The sequence below is a fragment of the Myxine glutinosa genome, chromosome 4 (assembly GCF_964187855.1).
Source record: "Myxine glutinosa chromosome 4, kmMyxGlut1.1, whole genome shotgun sequence".
NCBI classification, from domain to species: domain Eukaryota; kingdom Metazoa; phylum Chordata; class Myxini; order Myxiniformes; family Myxinidae; genus Myxine; species Myxine glutinosa.
The window spans coordinates 154,447,662-154,463,788 of record NC_136264.1 but is presented as its reverse complement, the minus strand read 5'-3'; the positions used below and the strand labels follow the sequence as shown (position 1 = coordinate 154,463,788).

Here is a 16,127-nt window from a genome sequence, read left to right as displayed (position 1 = left end):
CGGGGCTGAGGTGAGCCGACTGGTAGGCATGTCATAGGAGCCGGCGGCTGGATACGAGAACGCCCTATTAAAGCGGCTGCGAGGGACTGCTTCTCGAGAAGAGGAGAGATGAGTGCGAAGGTCCGAAGTGCAAGGTACCCAAAGAGAACACGCTGAATCGTAAGGCAGGAGAGTGGGTCCGTTGACAATGACAATATCGCCATATATCCACATTGTCTGACCGCGTGAAATGATACGTGCAGCTGCCGCCGGGTTTCGCCTCAAGCCCGGAGCGTGGACCGGAGCTTGGACTGGAGCAGACCTCGACGCTGTGCATCTGCCCAGACCTTCCTGCCCTGCCATCGGCTTGGACCTTCTCCCCCTTCCAGCCATTCCTTCCTGCCAGTCCCTATTCGTGTGAGTCTTTTTGTTCTGTTTGTGGCGTATGATAATATAAGACTGTTTTAAGGCTGCCCTGTGTAACTGCTTCTTCCTCTCCTTGTAAATGCCCTTCTTTCGTTTCCTCTTCATTTCGTGTACATAATTAATAAATATCTGTTCTTCCTTTACTTTGGTTTCTTCTTTCCCCGATCGCTTTAGTCCCTTCCCAATTGAGTACCTGTGGCACGATTCGGCCAACGCTCGGAGTCGTGCTTCGTCCTTTGTTAACCGCCCGAGTCGCAGCTCGCTTCGCTCGGCGGATCCAATCATGCTGCGGCCCGGGTGAAGTATCCCCTCGCTTACGGCCGGTGGTGGTAATTAGGTAGTGGGACGGATTGGGCTTACAACCCTACTCACTATCGACCGGAAGTGACATCATACATCCAGGACCGGCGGACGGCCAGCTTAACAGGACAATGGGATTAACCCCCCCCCTTGCTAATGGGAGTGCCGTCCCCCGGATCTGTAACAATTGGTGTCTGGAGTGGGATTTGGACCCGAACCAAATTTTTTAAACATCTTAAAAATTTGGTCAAACATTTACGAGCGGCCGAAATTTTATTAAAACATCTAAATTCTAAAATCGTGCCATGGATAATCAAGGCGATCGGGTGCCGGTAGGGGAGAATGAAGGGGTAGAGGCGACCCAGGACCCCAGGGAGGAGATGGGGGAGATAGAGAATGGGGTTGAAGAGGGTGCGGTAGCGGGGGTTGCAGGCGCACAAGATGGTGGCGCCTCGCACGTGGTCGCAGGTGCACAAGATGGCGGCACCTCGCACATGTGGACATGTGCCGCGCCCGCTGCGCAGGTAGGGGTTGTGGATCTGCAAGTCCTTATGGCACAATTCAGGGCTTGTATGATGGAGTCAGAGCAAAGGATGAACACTCGGAGTGAGCGAATCAGTCAGGAAATGAGGGACGAAGCAAGGGGTACCAGTGAGCAATTGGGAAACCAAATTTGAGGATTGAGAGACGGGTTGAGTAATTTGGAAGATAGAATGGGGGAGCGATTAGAAAGACAAATTGGGGGGCTAGAAAGCAAATTGGGAGGATTAGGGGGCCAATTGGAGGACATGGGTAGCCAAATTGGGGAAATGAAGATGGGTTAACAGGATTGGAAAATAGGATGGCCACCCAGGAGAACCAAATGGAAGGGGTGAAAAATGGGTTAGAGGGGTTAGAAAACAATATGGAAGGCAAATTGAGGGAAATAGGGGAGCAATACACCCAGGAAATTAAACAGATGGGGGAGCAGATAGAGGAGGTAAAAATTTGGCTGGAAACCAAATTGGACACCCACAAGGGGGAGCTGGAACAGATGAGGGTGGCATCCACCAAGGAAATAGGAGAGATGGGGGAGGATATAAGGCGCGGTGTGAGTGAAGGGGTCGCGGGGGTATGCGACGAGGTGAAGCGGGGTGAGGCGCGCATGGAGAAAGAGGTGAGGAGCAGCACGGCTAGGTTACAGGGGGGCATAGAAGATCTGACGCGAGGAGTAGAGCAATTGACAGTGGGACAAAAGGAGTTAGGGGAGCAAGTGGAAAAGAACATGGCGGTGATAGGAGGGTTGAAAGCGACCCAGAAGGAAATAAAGAAAGAGCTTATAGCGACGAAGAAAGAATGTCAGACGGTACACGAGGGACTGGCGGAGAGGTTAGAGGAGGTGGTAGAGACAATGGAGACGAAAGAACGGGAAGTCAGGAAACATATATAAACGACCAAGGTAGCACTAGAGGAAGAAATTGAAGGGGTGCACCGGGAAATAACGGGGGTGAAACAGAAGTTAGAGGAGGTGGAAGAGGGGGTAAGTGAAATTAAGAAGAGACGGAGGGAGACTAAGAAAGAGATAAAGGAGGAGGTGATGGAATTGGTGCAAGGTCTGTGCTCAAGTCGTGATGATGTGCTTACTGACCAAATAAAGAGTTTACAGGTGGCGGAGGAGGAGCGAAGGAGAAGAGGCGCCGAGGTGAGTGGCGATATGCTCAGAAATGTATATGGTGTGAGGGGAGATTCAGCGAGCTTAGGTGTTGGTCTAGACCCGGGCGTTCGTGAGAGGCCGCTGGTGAGGTGTGCGACTGGTGCAGAGTGCGTGGAAAGAGGATGCGTGCAAGGATGTCCGACCATGGGGAGTGCGAGAGGTATTGGTGAGCAAGGGTGTGCGGGTATGGAGTGGGTAGCGAGTTGTGGAGGGGCGACCCAGGCATCGACACCGACAGGGGTCGTGTTCAGAGGGATGGGGGATGCATGAGAGCCCCCCGGGAATAGTGTACTGTGGGGGCCCGAATGGTTCGGCCCTGCGCTAACCCCGCAAGGAGCGACGCACGTGTTCCGGCCTTCGGGCACCCACAAGGTCCCACTCGCACCGTATGACGGCAAGAGTGATCTGAGGGCATACCTGGCGCAGTTTGAATATGTATGCAGAGGCAACAGTTGGAATCCGGATGAAGGTGGAGTACACGTTGTGGGGGCACTGCGCAGCATGGCGGCGGAGGAGCTGACGGCTTTACCACCGGGTGCTCTTACCCTGCCAGCCCTCCGCGCGGCCTTAATTAATCGTTTCGGCATTGAACAGCAAAGCGAGCTTGTTAAAGCTTAGCTTGCTCAGCGAAAACGCAAGCCGACCTCAGACACCCCCCCCCCCCCCCCCGGCCAGAGCCCGGGAAACTAGAAGGTGCCGAGCATGCAGGGCGGTGTTCGGCAATAGGGGATGGAGGAGAGCCCTCATTGACGCGACAGGTCATTCATTGTGGCCAAATTGGTGCAGGTAGCCTCACAATTCGGTGCAAAATTGCCGGCGTGGGGGTAGACGCCGAAGTGGACACAGGATCTAGTGCCACGATCATCAGCCCTGTGATCCTTAATTTGAGTGCAGACGGCTGGGATAAAATCCAGCATCTGGAAAATCATAGTTTGCAGCTGGCTACCGGGGCAACGGCTCCGATCATAGGGCGTGGTTTTGTGACCCTCAAGTTGGGGTCGGTAAAGAGGGAGATAGAGGTTTGGTTGGCGGAGGTGTGCGACCCATGCTTAATAGGGTTGGATTTGTTGACTGCCAGCGGTTGTAAAATCGATTTGTGCCGGGGGACCCTGCAAGTGGGAGTAGAGGAGCTACCATTGGAGTGGGTGAGCACAGCCGAGAGGACGGAGCTGGAGGCTTCTGAGGCCGTGACCATCCCTCCGAGGGCCGAGGCCATAGTGCCGGCCCGGTGGTCAGCTCGCCCAACATGGCAGGAGTCCTGCGGCATGGTCGAACCGGTGGCAGCGCAATCCATACCTGGTTTAATTGTGGGCCGCACCCTCATCAAAACGGACGGGCCGGTGGTGGCAGTCCGGGTAATTAACATTAGCACAGAACCACGCACTATAGTGAGGGGCACGAAGGTAGCTGGCTGCACCCCAGTTAAAGAAGTCGCGTCAGTGAGGGGTGAGAACGTCCAGCCGAGCCGGCCCCAGGGGGAGCCTTCAATAACAAGTAGGCATTGGCCCGATCCCATTTGCGAGATGGTAAATCGAAGTAGCATAGAGTTGGGAGGTACCCAGAGGGAGGCCTTACACAAATTAATTGGATCCCATTTGGATATCTTCTCCTTGTCCCCTGAGGATATTGGACGTACGGGCCTGGTGAAACATCAGATCCACACCGGTGAGGCCCGGCCTATTCGTCAGCCCGCCCGACGGCTCCCTTGGAGCAAGAGGGAGGAAGCTGACGAGCAGGTAGAAAAAATGCTCGATGCAGGTGTCATCGAGCCCTCGGGAAGTCCCTGGATGTCAGCAGTTGTGCTGGTCAAAAAGAAGGATGGGACCACGCGTTTCTGCGTGGACTATCGCCAGCTAAACAACGTGACACTCAAGGACTCATATCCCCTGCCAAGAATTGACGATACCCTCGATGCCGTTGCGGGCTCAAATTGGTTCTCAACTTTGGACCTCAAGAGTGGGTATTGGCAGGTGGAGATGGATAGGACAGGGAAGGAGAAAACGGCATTTTCCACAGATAAGGGGCTGTATCAGTTCACTGTGATGCCGTTTGGTTTGTGTAATGCCCCCGCCACCTTTGAGAGATTAATGGAACATGTACTAGGCGGCATGCCATGGCAGTCCTGCCTGGTATACCTGGATGACGTCCTAGTACATGCCAAAACATTCCCAAGGGCTATAGCTAATTTGGACCAGGTGTTCGGGTGCCTCAGACAGGCAGGGCTGAAATTGAGTCCAAGCAAATGTACTTTGTTTGCAAGAGAGGTGGCCTATTTAGGTCACGTTATCGGTGGCGAGGGGGTAAAAACAGACCCAGACAAAATTACAGCGGTAGAGGAGTGGCTCGCACCACGTACCATCAAGGAGGTGCGGGGATTTTTGGGACTCTGCTCCTACTACTGGCGCTTTGTGGCGAAATTTTCAGAGTTGGCTCGGCCCCTTCACCGGCTTACGGAGAAGGGGACGCAATTTAATTGGACAAGGGAGTGCCAAGAGGCCTTCCTAAAATTGAAGGGGTGTTTGACATCCGCACCCATTCTAGCTTGCCGCACTAGTGACGGGACCTTTACCCTGGACACGGATGCAAGCCAGGAAGGATTGGGTGCAGTTTTGTCGCAGACACAGGAGGGCGTGGAGAGAGTGATTGCTTATTAAAGTCAGGCCTTGAGTAGGCCCGAACAAAATTATTGCGTCACCCGCAAGGAACTATTGGCTATGCTGGCTGCCATGAACCATTTCCATCCGTACTTGTACGGGCGGAAATTTTTGGTTCGAACTGACCATTCCTCCTTGCAATGGCTCCTTCGGTTCAAGGAACCGGGGGGCCAAATTGCAAGGTGGTTGGAAAAGTTGCAGCAGTACGATTTTAATGTGACCCATATGGCCGGGAAGGCCCATGGGAATGCCGATGGACTCTCTCGGCGTCCTTGTCTGGGGGAAAACTGTAAATTTTGTGCGAGACACGAGGAGAGGGAGCAATTGGGCGATTTTGCCCCTATCCTCGTCATCCGTGCAACCCGGGTGAGAGGGCCAATTTTGCCACTAACCGCAGACGAGGAATTTGGAACTTTGGCATGGAGCACGGCCCAGTGGGAGGATCCCGTCCTGGGACTGGTGTACAAATGGGTCAGATTGGGGCAAAGACCTAATGGGGAAGAGGTCACCCCCCTCGGGGCACAAACAAAGGCATATTGCGCTCAGTGGCAGACCCTGCAATTGAAGGATAACATCTTGTATCGCAAGTGGGTGGAGGTTCCCTCTGAAAGAACTTCCTGCCTGGTGATAGTCCCAGACAAATTCAAAAACATCATATTACACAGGTGCATGGTACCCGCTCCGGCGGCCATTTGGGCAGGACAAAGACAACATCTCGGGTCCGCCGGAGGTTCTATTGGGTTAATATGGGGCATGATATACAGGACTGGTGTCGGAGATGCGACGCCTGTACTGCTAAAAAGGGACCAGCACGGAGGATGAGGGCCCCCCTTCAATTACACCAGGTGAAGGCCCCCCTTGAGCGGGTGGCTATGGATATTCTAGGACCACTACCCTGCACCCACCAAGGTAATAAGTACATCCTCGTTCTAATGGACTATTTCACCAAGTGGCCGGAGGCCTACGCCCTCCCCAACCAAGAAGCCGGGGTGGTAGCGCAGGCCTTCGTGGAAGGATTTGTATGTCGGCATAGGATTCCACAGGAGCTACACACTGATCAGGGATGAAATTTTGAAAGCCAATTACTAAAAGATGTGTTCGGACTCTTGTCAATTAGGAAAACCAGGACAACGCCCCTAAGACCCCAATCTGACGGGATGGTGGAAAGGTTCAATCGGACATTGGTCCAACAACTGGCCTTGTTCACCACCACCTGTCAGGATGACTGGGACGAACATCTCCCATACTTATTGATGGCCTACCGAACTAGCCAGCACGGGGCCACCGCATGCAGTTCAGCGTTGCTTATGTATGGGCGGGAGTTGCGGGTTCCCGCCGACTTGCTATGCGGTCCCGTGCCAGACACCACAGATACACCGCCGAGGGAGGGTTACACACGTCACCTGGAGGAAGGCATGGGGTGGGTCCATGCCTTCGCCCGCCGCCAGCTCCATCTGGCGGGGGCCAAGATGAAGCGCAGGTATGACCACCGGAGCCAGGGGAGCCAGTATGCTCCTGGGATGAAGATTTGGTTCTTTAATCCCCGGAGGCGGAAGGGTAGGTGCCCAAAACTCACCTCTCCCTGGCAAGGCCCGGGGGTCATCCTGTCGCAAGTCTGTGACGTGGTCGTTAAGATCAAAATGGGGCCACGAGCCCTCCCTCGGATCGTCCATGCCGACCGTATAAGACCATACACCGGCGAGCAGGCGCCCTCGTGGATTGCCTCGGCTTTAGATGCCGAGGCAGGACCCAGTACCTCTTGTGAGGGGGGCTCATAGTGCCAGAGGACTGGGGTGGATAGTGAGGGATGCCCGAAGTAGAGGGATGGTAGATTTACCATCCATCACATTACATCAGGGCACATGAGCATTAGTTTATGGGGTGGCTGTGCAAACTAGCCCGGGGGGGTTAGGTTATTGTTAGGATTTAGAAAGATGACAATAGGTAACTGCAGAGTTAAGTAGCGACATTGTACCTGTAGAGGGGACGTAGAATAGCTTAGTTGGTTTATAATGACGTGGGTTGTGCATAGAATAAGGGATGACTGGGGGAAGCACTAAGTTAGAGGGGAAACCAGGTAGCCAGATGATGCAGTTGTGTTTGTAGTGAGAGTGACGAAATGAGGAATTGGTATGAAAGTGCACGGTAGTGCTGGTTATGAAATGAGGCAATGCTCGTGAAGGATGTGTGTGTGTGAAAGTGAATGAGCAGAGCATTGTGGACATGTGAGTAATTGTGATTGTGCATTGAGTTGAGTGTATTGCATTGAATGAATGAGCCTGGGAGGAAAGGAGGGTGCAAGTGCCACCAGGTGTGTGGGCACAGGTGTGCCAGCGAAGCACAGGTGTATGGAGAATGGTTGTGTGGAATAGCTGTTATGGAATGCATGGAGTATGGAATAAATGGACCATGGAATAAATGGAGTACGGAATGGATGGTGTGGAGTGAGTCGTGTGGAATATGTGGAGTGGAGTGGTTGGTGCGAAAGGAGTGGATGGGGAAGATGGACCCCTTCACGAGTACCCGGGGAGGGTAGTTTAAAAGTAGGTAGAGGGAGTAGGTAAATTGTGGTTGGATATTGGCATCTGTGGTGCGAGTAGTTGCACAGAGTGTTGGATGGGTGCATTAGTGGAGTCAATTGGCTGGGCGTGTGGCCTGTTAGTGAGTGTGATTGGTTGAGCACTCCGCCACTGTTAGGATGTCGGCCAGGTGAGGTCGCAGGTAGGCTCTGGGAGCCAGTAGAGTTGTTCAATGGGGCCCGAGGATCCAGAGGACGGACCCGGGTAGCCCGACGCCAGAGAGGGCGGTAGGGGGTGAGAGCGCCAGAGGGCCTTCCCCAGGTAGGTTAGGGTAAGGAGCAGGTAAGCTCGGAGACAACTGCAGTGGCGGAGGTGTGCAGGTGAGCGGACCTGCTGGGAGCGCCACACAACCCAGCCCGGAAATTGTGCGAAGGCACAGGGTGAAGAATCGGGGGAGTGAGACCCCAAATTGGTGAGCACCACAGTTTGGTCAATGGGAGTTCGGTTCTTAGAACCACATAGTGTAAGATGGCCAATGGTTTGGCAGGGAAAGACCCCGGATAGAGTAAAAGTGTTAAAATCATTTAGAAGTATAGTTATGATTGAAATCTCTTCGCACCATCTGCATCCACTCACCTGAGGTGATGACAGGACTCCACACCACTGATTTGTGCAAATGTTTGGAATGGTGAGACGCAAGTGTGACGTAAGTGTGAGATTGTGCTTGTTGTTCCATCTCTTCCTCCTTAGGAGGAATTGATGCGAAAGTTAGAGGGATTGTGGACGAATTTGGTATTAGGGGAGATATGGGGAAGACAGGACAATAGAGATGAATTTGTAAATGTGTAGAATTTTGTAAATACGGGGTAAGGGGCAAGGGAAGGGTAGGTGACAGGGGGGGTGACGTATAGTAGGGACGAGCTTCTCCGCTCGCTCCCATGTGCACCTCACCTTGTATTACCTTGTATTAATGTGTACCCTTGCGACCTTGCCCCGATGCTTGCTGTGTCCTTCCTTCCCCACTCACGGCTTGTTCTTTTGGGTCCGGGGGGAGTGCACAGGTAGCCGCAGTTGTGTGTCCGACCGCCGCTGCAGGCCTGCCTGGACCGGTACACCACCTTATGGACCGCTCGACGTGTGGCCTAGCACCACATATGGACCACGGTTCTGTGGCTAAGCACCACCCTTGTGGACCCCACGTGGTTGGGGCCTGGCCCCTCTGCTGGGACCGGCCATGGTGGCCAGAGAAAAGCTTGCTTGCGGACCACGGTGAGGTCGCCCCTATGCCATACAGGTGGACCACCATAAGTTGGCCCCTGTTGGCCATAAATAAAAAAATGGACGCGTTGTGTGCCTTTTTTTTTATTATCACAATAGGCAGCAAGCCACAAGAACGACAACATCAAGAAACATCGGGCCAGCAGAGCAGGAGCTGACAAGAAACAAGGTCATCAGTTTGTTTATTATTGAAATGTGGTGACATTGTGTGAAATGAGCACTGGATTGTGCTTTTTGTGCTTTTGGTGCTTTGGTGAATTGTAATGCTCTTGTGCTCGGGGGTGCACTGCAATATCAATTGTGCATCCCTGGGCATGTGGGTATGGTGTATCGGTATAGTGCAGTGCATGCTCCTTCCTCTTTCGAAACCTCTTTTTGTCTCCCAAAAGACAGGTCCTGGGTTTGCTGTGTACATAAATAGTGTCTTGTAAATAATGCTCCCCACCAGTTAATTCGGTTAGTCTGTGGGCATGAGTCTGTTAGGCAGGATGCATCGCCGCAGGGGGACATACTTAATTGTTTTAAAACTGTCGCACTCAAGGGTAAGGTTAATAGTAGAGGGTTACTACACCTGAGTGTCACATTAAGTGAAGTTATTTCGGGCCGGGACGGCCCTGGAGGAGAGACGGGTGCTGTGTTACGGTTTTTAGAAGAGGGAAGGGAAGGGGGAGGGGGGGGGGGAGGGGGGAGGGGGTAGGGGGAGGGGAGAGGGGGGATGGGGAGGGTGAGGGGGGGGAGGGGAGGGGGAGGGGGAGGGGGAGGGGAGGGGGGACCCGGCAGAAGTACCCGGCAGAAGTACCCGGCATTGCTGGGCGGGGGAGGGGAGGGGGAACGGGGGGGGAGGGGAGAAGAGGGGGGGAGGGGAGAAGGGTGGGGGAGGGGAGGGGGAAAGGGAGGGGGAGGGGAGAAGGGGAGGGGGTAGAGTGGAGGGGGAGGACGGAGGGGGAGAGGGGAGGGGGGAGGGGGGAGGGGGAAAGGGAGGGGGAGGGGGAAAGGGAGGGGGAGGGGAAAGGGGGAGGGGAGGGGGAAGGGGGGAGGAGAGGGGGAGAAGAGGGGGGATGGGGAAGGTGAGGGATGGGAGGGGGAGGGGGAAAAGGGAGGGGGAGGGGGAGAGGGGGAAAAGGGGAGGGGGAGGGGGAAAAGGGAGGGGGAAAATGGAGGGGGAGGGGGAGAAGGGGAGGGGTAGGGTGGAGGGGGGAGGAAGGGGATGGCCAGTCAACAATGACGTTGCAGTTCTCATGGTCGGAGAGCAGCACAACAATCGGACATAGTCCTGCATATTCGCAACAGCACGAAGCGGATTTTGGAGACTCACCGATCCTGTGACGTCCTCCAGTACCGGCGTTGCCTGGCGGGGGAAGGGAGACCCGTACGTTCCCAACCCGTGCATTCGCCCCTCTCGACTCAAGCTCACTCGGACAAAAGCCTCGCACAAATTACACCATGAAGGCCCAATGGTCATGTCTATGCCACAAATCACGGGCGCACTGAATTGAAAATATATAGAACGCTCATACTCTGTGAAAAGTGAAGCCGCCGTGTCGCTATCTTGGTCAGCACGACTCGACCAACTCGCTTCGCGGATCTCGTTTTGTGCGGCAAGAAACTGCTCCAATCGGTTACGGGAGGGTTGTGGAAAGACGTTTCACAGCTGTTTCAAAGACATTTAATTCATATCGCACAAAATCGATACAAAACACGATCGCATAAAAGGTGAAGTGACGTGTGATGGGATGGAACATCACGTGATCGCTCTGAGCGAATCAGTCTGGCGGCGGGAATGGAACATCACGTGATCGCTCTGAGCGAATCAGCGAGCTGCTCTGGAACCGGCTGAGATTAGTGGGTACTTCGCTGAAATGCGCTGAGGTAAATATGAATAAAAAATATGGATCGTCAAATATTTTGAGTTCGGCCATGTTCGTCCCACGCTCAATGGCCATGTCTATGTCAAATATCAAGCACGTAAGCCTCTCCGTTTAGGAGTCTATCGGTAACATTACACACACACACACAAACTGTGTTTTATTTATTTATATATATATACATATATATATATATACACACACATTCAACTACCATTGAACAAATATCAGCATTAACTTAAATCGCATTTTGTTCAGAAGTGCCAATATATTGATTGACACTAAAGGCATATATTGAGGTTGAAAGATTAGTTGAGTGCATATAATTCAATTTGTACATGGATGTGGGATAGCCCGGTTTACTTCTTAAGGGGCTTATTAAAGTTCCAATGGGATTTTCTTTTGTTAGGGAGGGACATTCACCGCAGTCATAAGATACTGTCCATGACACCGCCCAATACATATGTTTCAGAGATCATATGAGAAGCGTTTACGTGTTCTTGTGATCAGATGTTTGAAGGACAAGTTTCAAAACCACATTACAGAATTTGAAATCCGCATTTGAATCCACCAGCAGAAGGCAGTCATTGTTTGCATCATCATGGAGGCTTAAGACTCTCATTTTCCATGGGAAATTGAACAAATAGTTGGCTCACATGAATGGATTAATTTTAATGTATACTATGTGTCATATAATAAAACAAGCAAAGTTACACAGCTTTACAACTTCAGGAACCAAATAAATACATACAGGCCTTACCCGCTAATAGCTTTTGAACGTCTGGATGAAAGGATATTTTTTAGCATTTTAATTTTAAATAAACCAAACTTTTTGTGCTTAAATCCAAAAGCTAATGCAATGTTTTTGTTTAATAGTCATATGTAGGTGAGATTCAGAATTAAATGTAACAGGAAGAGAATGCAAATGAACTTTAAGTGACATGAGCGAAGAGGTTTGTGGGACATTTCAAAAGTTTCTCTAAATGAGATTCTCACAGTAGTCTTTTATCTTTTTCAATAACTAGTGAGTGGATATAGTATTTAAGAATGTATAAAAAGGAATATATGAGAATATATTTCTACAAAAAAAGTATATATACGGTACAGCACTAGAAACACCCACTCCCTATGGAAGTGGCAAGGGGGGAGGGGAGGGAATTTATTATGTGTTATTTAGTGTACTAACGGAGCCTATCCATCGCTTCGCTGACGGACCAATTAGTCTTCCTGCTTGCCAAAATGAATTTACCCGTGCGTAGAGTGCTTTAACCTCAGCATTGCCCAGGTAAAAAAAGGAAATTGTAATACCCTCTGCCATCACCACCAGGTGGCGCTGCACGGTACACATTTAAATAGAGAATGTATCCCCCTCCCCTCCCTAGCCACCCCCACACCCACGAGTGAGACCATGGTCACATAGCCTATGTTGTCCCCCACACAAAGTTGTATTAATTTGTACCTCAAGTCTGGAGTTTGCAACTTAAAAGATGTGGCCGTGCATAGAACACATACAAACAGAGATAGAGAGATTTTTGTGTTTTATAGGTATAGATTATATGATATGATATGATACATATTTACTCTTGGGATTATATTGATGTGGATAGGATTATCAACTTTGACATAAAAATGCACAGCAAAGCAACATAAATAAATAATTAGACAACAAAGGTAAAAATGCACATCAAAGCAACCTTTGGATTTATTTTGCCTCATTGTTTACCTCATTGTACATAGTTATTTGTTGTTCCTTCAATTCCTCATTTTCCCCTCCCCCAATCCCGTTGTCAAATTACCTCGTTGGGTCAATCCTCCCTAGTTGTTATTTGTTCAGGAATAAACCCGTTTGGTTGTAAAAGAGATAAGGTGCCCCTGTTTCTCCTCAGGTCCACACGAGCATAATATCACCTTCAATTGAACAGTCTGAGTCTGAGGTAGTTAAAGCCTGTTCGGTCTATCCATTCAGAGGCGGTGTTAATCACCCTGCACACAACAATATATATATAATGTATTGTTACGGTTTTTAGAACCTTCACTGTGTAAATTTTAGTAAATGTTCCCTTATAAATGACCCCCTGTAAAGATCCCCATTATTTGGCTTTATTAAAGATCGCACCCTAGTTAGTCCATGTACAACACGTAGAGCACCATAGGACCTCTCTGTAGTTATTTCATTATTATGTGTTTCAGTTAAGGATTTGTTCCCAATAGTTGAATCTGCGTTGCATTAATCAAATAAGATAGGCCCCTTCAATTTCCCCAATCATCGCTCCCGCTCTTCAAAGTGCAGAGAGAGCGGTAGGGCAGCGTTCGCTGCCCCTTGTCTTGGTTCGGTTGTTGGCCCCAAGCCGCCATTGAACATGCGGTCTCAAGCCAAGGGTAAAGGGGGCGGGACACAAGAACAAGGTGTAGCACGTCAACTCACCATCAAGGGGCGGACCGGCGAGCTCTGAAAGCCAACCAGGGCCGAGGCAAGCTCACCATTGGGCGTGTCCTGGGAGCCGGCGGCTTGATCTAAGAACGCCATATAAAAGCGGCTGCGAGGGACTGCTTGAGAATGAGAGATCAGAGAGAGGAGAGATGAGTGCGAAGGTCTGAGGTGCAAGAGGAGAACATGCTGAATTGTAAGCCAGAAGAGTGGGTCCGTTGGCAACGACAATCTCGCCATCTATTCACATTGTCAGACCGCGTGAAACTAATACGTGCAGCTGCCGCCGGGTTTCGCCTAAAGCCCGGAGCGTGGACTGGAGTGTGGACTGGAGCGGACCTCGATGCTGTGCATCTACCCCAGTGGTTCCCAAACTGCGCAGCATGAGGCCCAAAGGGGTCATGAGCCTTTTTCTGGGGGTCATGGAGCGTCCAAGATTTTGAGGAAATTTTTTATGATATTTAGGGATTTTTGTTAGTTTTTTGATATTTAGGGCAGTTGCCACAGTGCGTCATCTGCAAGAAGACACTTGCTAACGAGAGCCTGAAGCCCTTCAAGCTGAAGGAGCACCTCGCCAAGGTTCATCTGGAAATTGCCAGCAAGGATTTGGCCTACTTCAAAATCAAAGAACACCAGCTCAAGCGGTCGAGATTGGATCATGGAACAGGAGTTCTCTTTCAACACAGCAGGATTGTCGAGGCCTCGTACAAGATCTCCCTTCTTATCGCGAAGCAGAAGAAGCCACACACGATTGGAGAGACGCTCGTTAAACCTTGCATGGTAGAGGCTGCTCGTCTTGTCCTCGATCAGAACTGTGTCAACAAGCTTAATCAGATAAGTCTCTCGGACAACACAGTTAAGCAGCGCATCGATGTCATGTCCCAGGACATCAAACTTCAGGTGACGGAGAAAATCCGACTCTCTCCCTTCTTCGCCATCCAACTTGATGAGTCCACAGACATCGCACAGCTTCCACGGCTTTTGGTTTTTGCTCGGTTCATCTCGGAAAATCAGGTGGAGGAGGAGTTCCTCTTCTGCAGCCCACTGATAACAACTACAAAGGCTGAAGATGTCATGAACATGGTGTCCAACTTCTTCCAAGAGGAAAAGCTCTCGTGGGCAAAGTTGGTTGGTGTCTGCACGGATGGAGCTCCCAACATGCTCGGCTCCAAGTCAGGATTTGTGACTCTGGTCAAGAAGAAGACCCCGGATGTCATTACAACACACTGCCTGATCCACCGTGAGGCTCTTGCCTCCAAGACGCTCCCTGCTGCTCTCAAAGTCACCTTGGAAACTGTGATCCGCATCGTCAACCATATCAAAGGAGGGGCACTCAACACCAGGCTGTTTCGTCAGTTGTGCCAAGACATGGATTCTGCCCACCAAGACCTCCTCTTCTACACATCTGTTCGTTGGCTGTCAAAGGGCAATGTTCTCGCCCGTGTATTTGAGCTCTTTGATGAATTGCAGGTATTTCTGGCAGCTCAAGGGAAGAAGACGGAGCAGTTGTTAAAGGACATTCGAGAGCCGTTTAAGTGTAGTCTTGCCTACTTGGCAGACATGTTCGAAGCTTTGAATGGACTCAACCGGCAACTACAGGGCCCAGATACCACCATCATAATGCACACCGATGCCATCAAGGCTTTCCTCGACAAGCTAGCTCTTTGGGAGAGGAAAGTCGAGAGGGGAAATGTAGCTTCCTTCCAACGTCTGACTGAGGTCGTCGGTGAAGAAGCACTTGCAGAGGAGCTGCAACAAGAGATCAAGGAACACTTGTCAAGCCTCCAAGAAGAGTTCAGACACTATTTTCATGAGATTGATGCAAATGAGAATGTACAGCTGAAACTTGCCCGCAATCCTTTCCGATGCACTGTGGACGATCTTCCTGATGGCATACAAGAGGAATTATTGGAGCTCATCAACAACACCACAGCCAAAGAGGAGTTCCAGGAACAACAACAGTTCAGCAGCTCTAATTGCTGGGCCAAAATGCTTTCCGCTTTCCCCAAGACCAGCGAATTCGCCCTGAAGGTTCTCATTCCTTTCTCATCGACTTACCTCTGTGAAAGTGGTTTCTCGACTCTCCTGGTAATCAAATCAAACGCCCGAAACAGGTTGGATGCTGAAGCAGACATGCGATGTGCCTTGAGCCACACAGACCCGCATATTGATTTGCTTGTATCAAAAAAGCAAATACATCCTTCTCATTAAAATACATGATTAAATAAATCCTTGTTAATAAACATTAATAAATATTTTTTTTTGTTATTGCTCTCTCTGCTGTGATTAATCTTTAAAATGTATCTGCGCCATTGGAAATTAGTACATTTTCAGAAGGCTTATAAAGGTGGGGGTCATGGTAGGTTTGGTACTACTGAAAGGGGTCACGTACTGGAAAAGTTTGGGAACTCCTGATCTACCCGGACCTTCCTGCCCTGCCAGCCTGCCTGGACCTTCTCCTCCTTCCAGCCATTCCTTCCTGCCATTACCCTCCCGTGTAAGTCTGTTTGTTTGTCTGGGGTATAATATAAGACTGTTTTAAGGCTGCCCTGTGTAACTGCTTCTTCCTCTCCTTGTAAATGCCCTTCTTTCGTTTCCTCTTCATTTCGTGTACATAATTAATAAATATCTGTTCTTCCTTTACTTTGGTTTCTTCTTCCCCCGATCGCTTTGGTCCCTTCCCGATTGAGTACCTGTGGCACGATTCGGCCAACGCTCGGAGTCGGGTTTAGTCTTTTTGTTAACGGCCTGAGTCGTGGCTCGCTTCGCTCGGCGTGTCCATTACCGCTGCGGCTCGGGCGGGGCTCATTTCCTCACTTACTGGAAGGCGCTGGTAATTAGGTAATAGGAGTAATTGGCCTACTACCCTATTCAGCGCTGACCGGACGTGACGTCATAGCTCCAGGACTCGGACGGCCAGTGTGATAGACGAGGGGATTAAACCCCCCCCCCCCCCCCCCGGTAAGGGGAGTGCCATAACCGAGA

The 16,127-nt window shown here is 50.8% G+C and overlaps 1 protein-coding gene across 1 annotated transcript in view; it reads left to right on the top strand.

Moving 5' to 3' along the window:
• The window catches only part of LOC144891658 (protein FAM200C-like), a 154,512-nt gene that overhangs the window by 66,290 nt on the left and 72,095 nt on the right, over positions 1-16,127 (top strand). Inside the window, exon 3 of the mRNA XM_078775328.1 lies at positions 13,636-15,230. Within this exon, the coding sequence (XP_078631454.1) occupies positions 13,636-15,230 (1,595 nt within the window). The remainder of the gene's footprint in view (positions 1-13,635; positions 15,231-16,127) is intronic.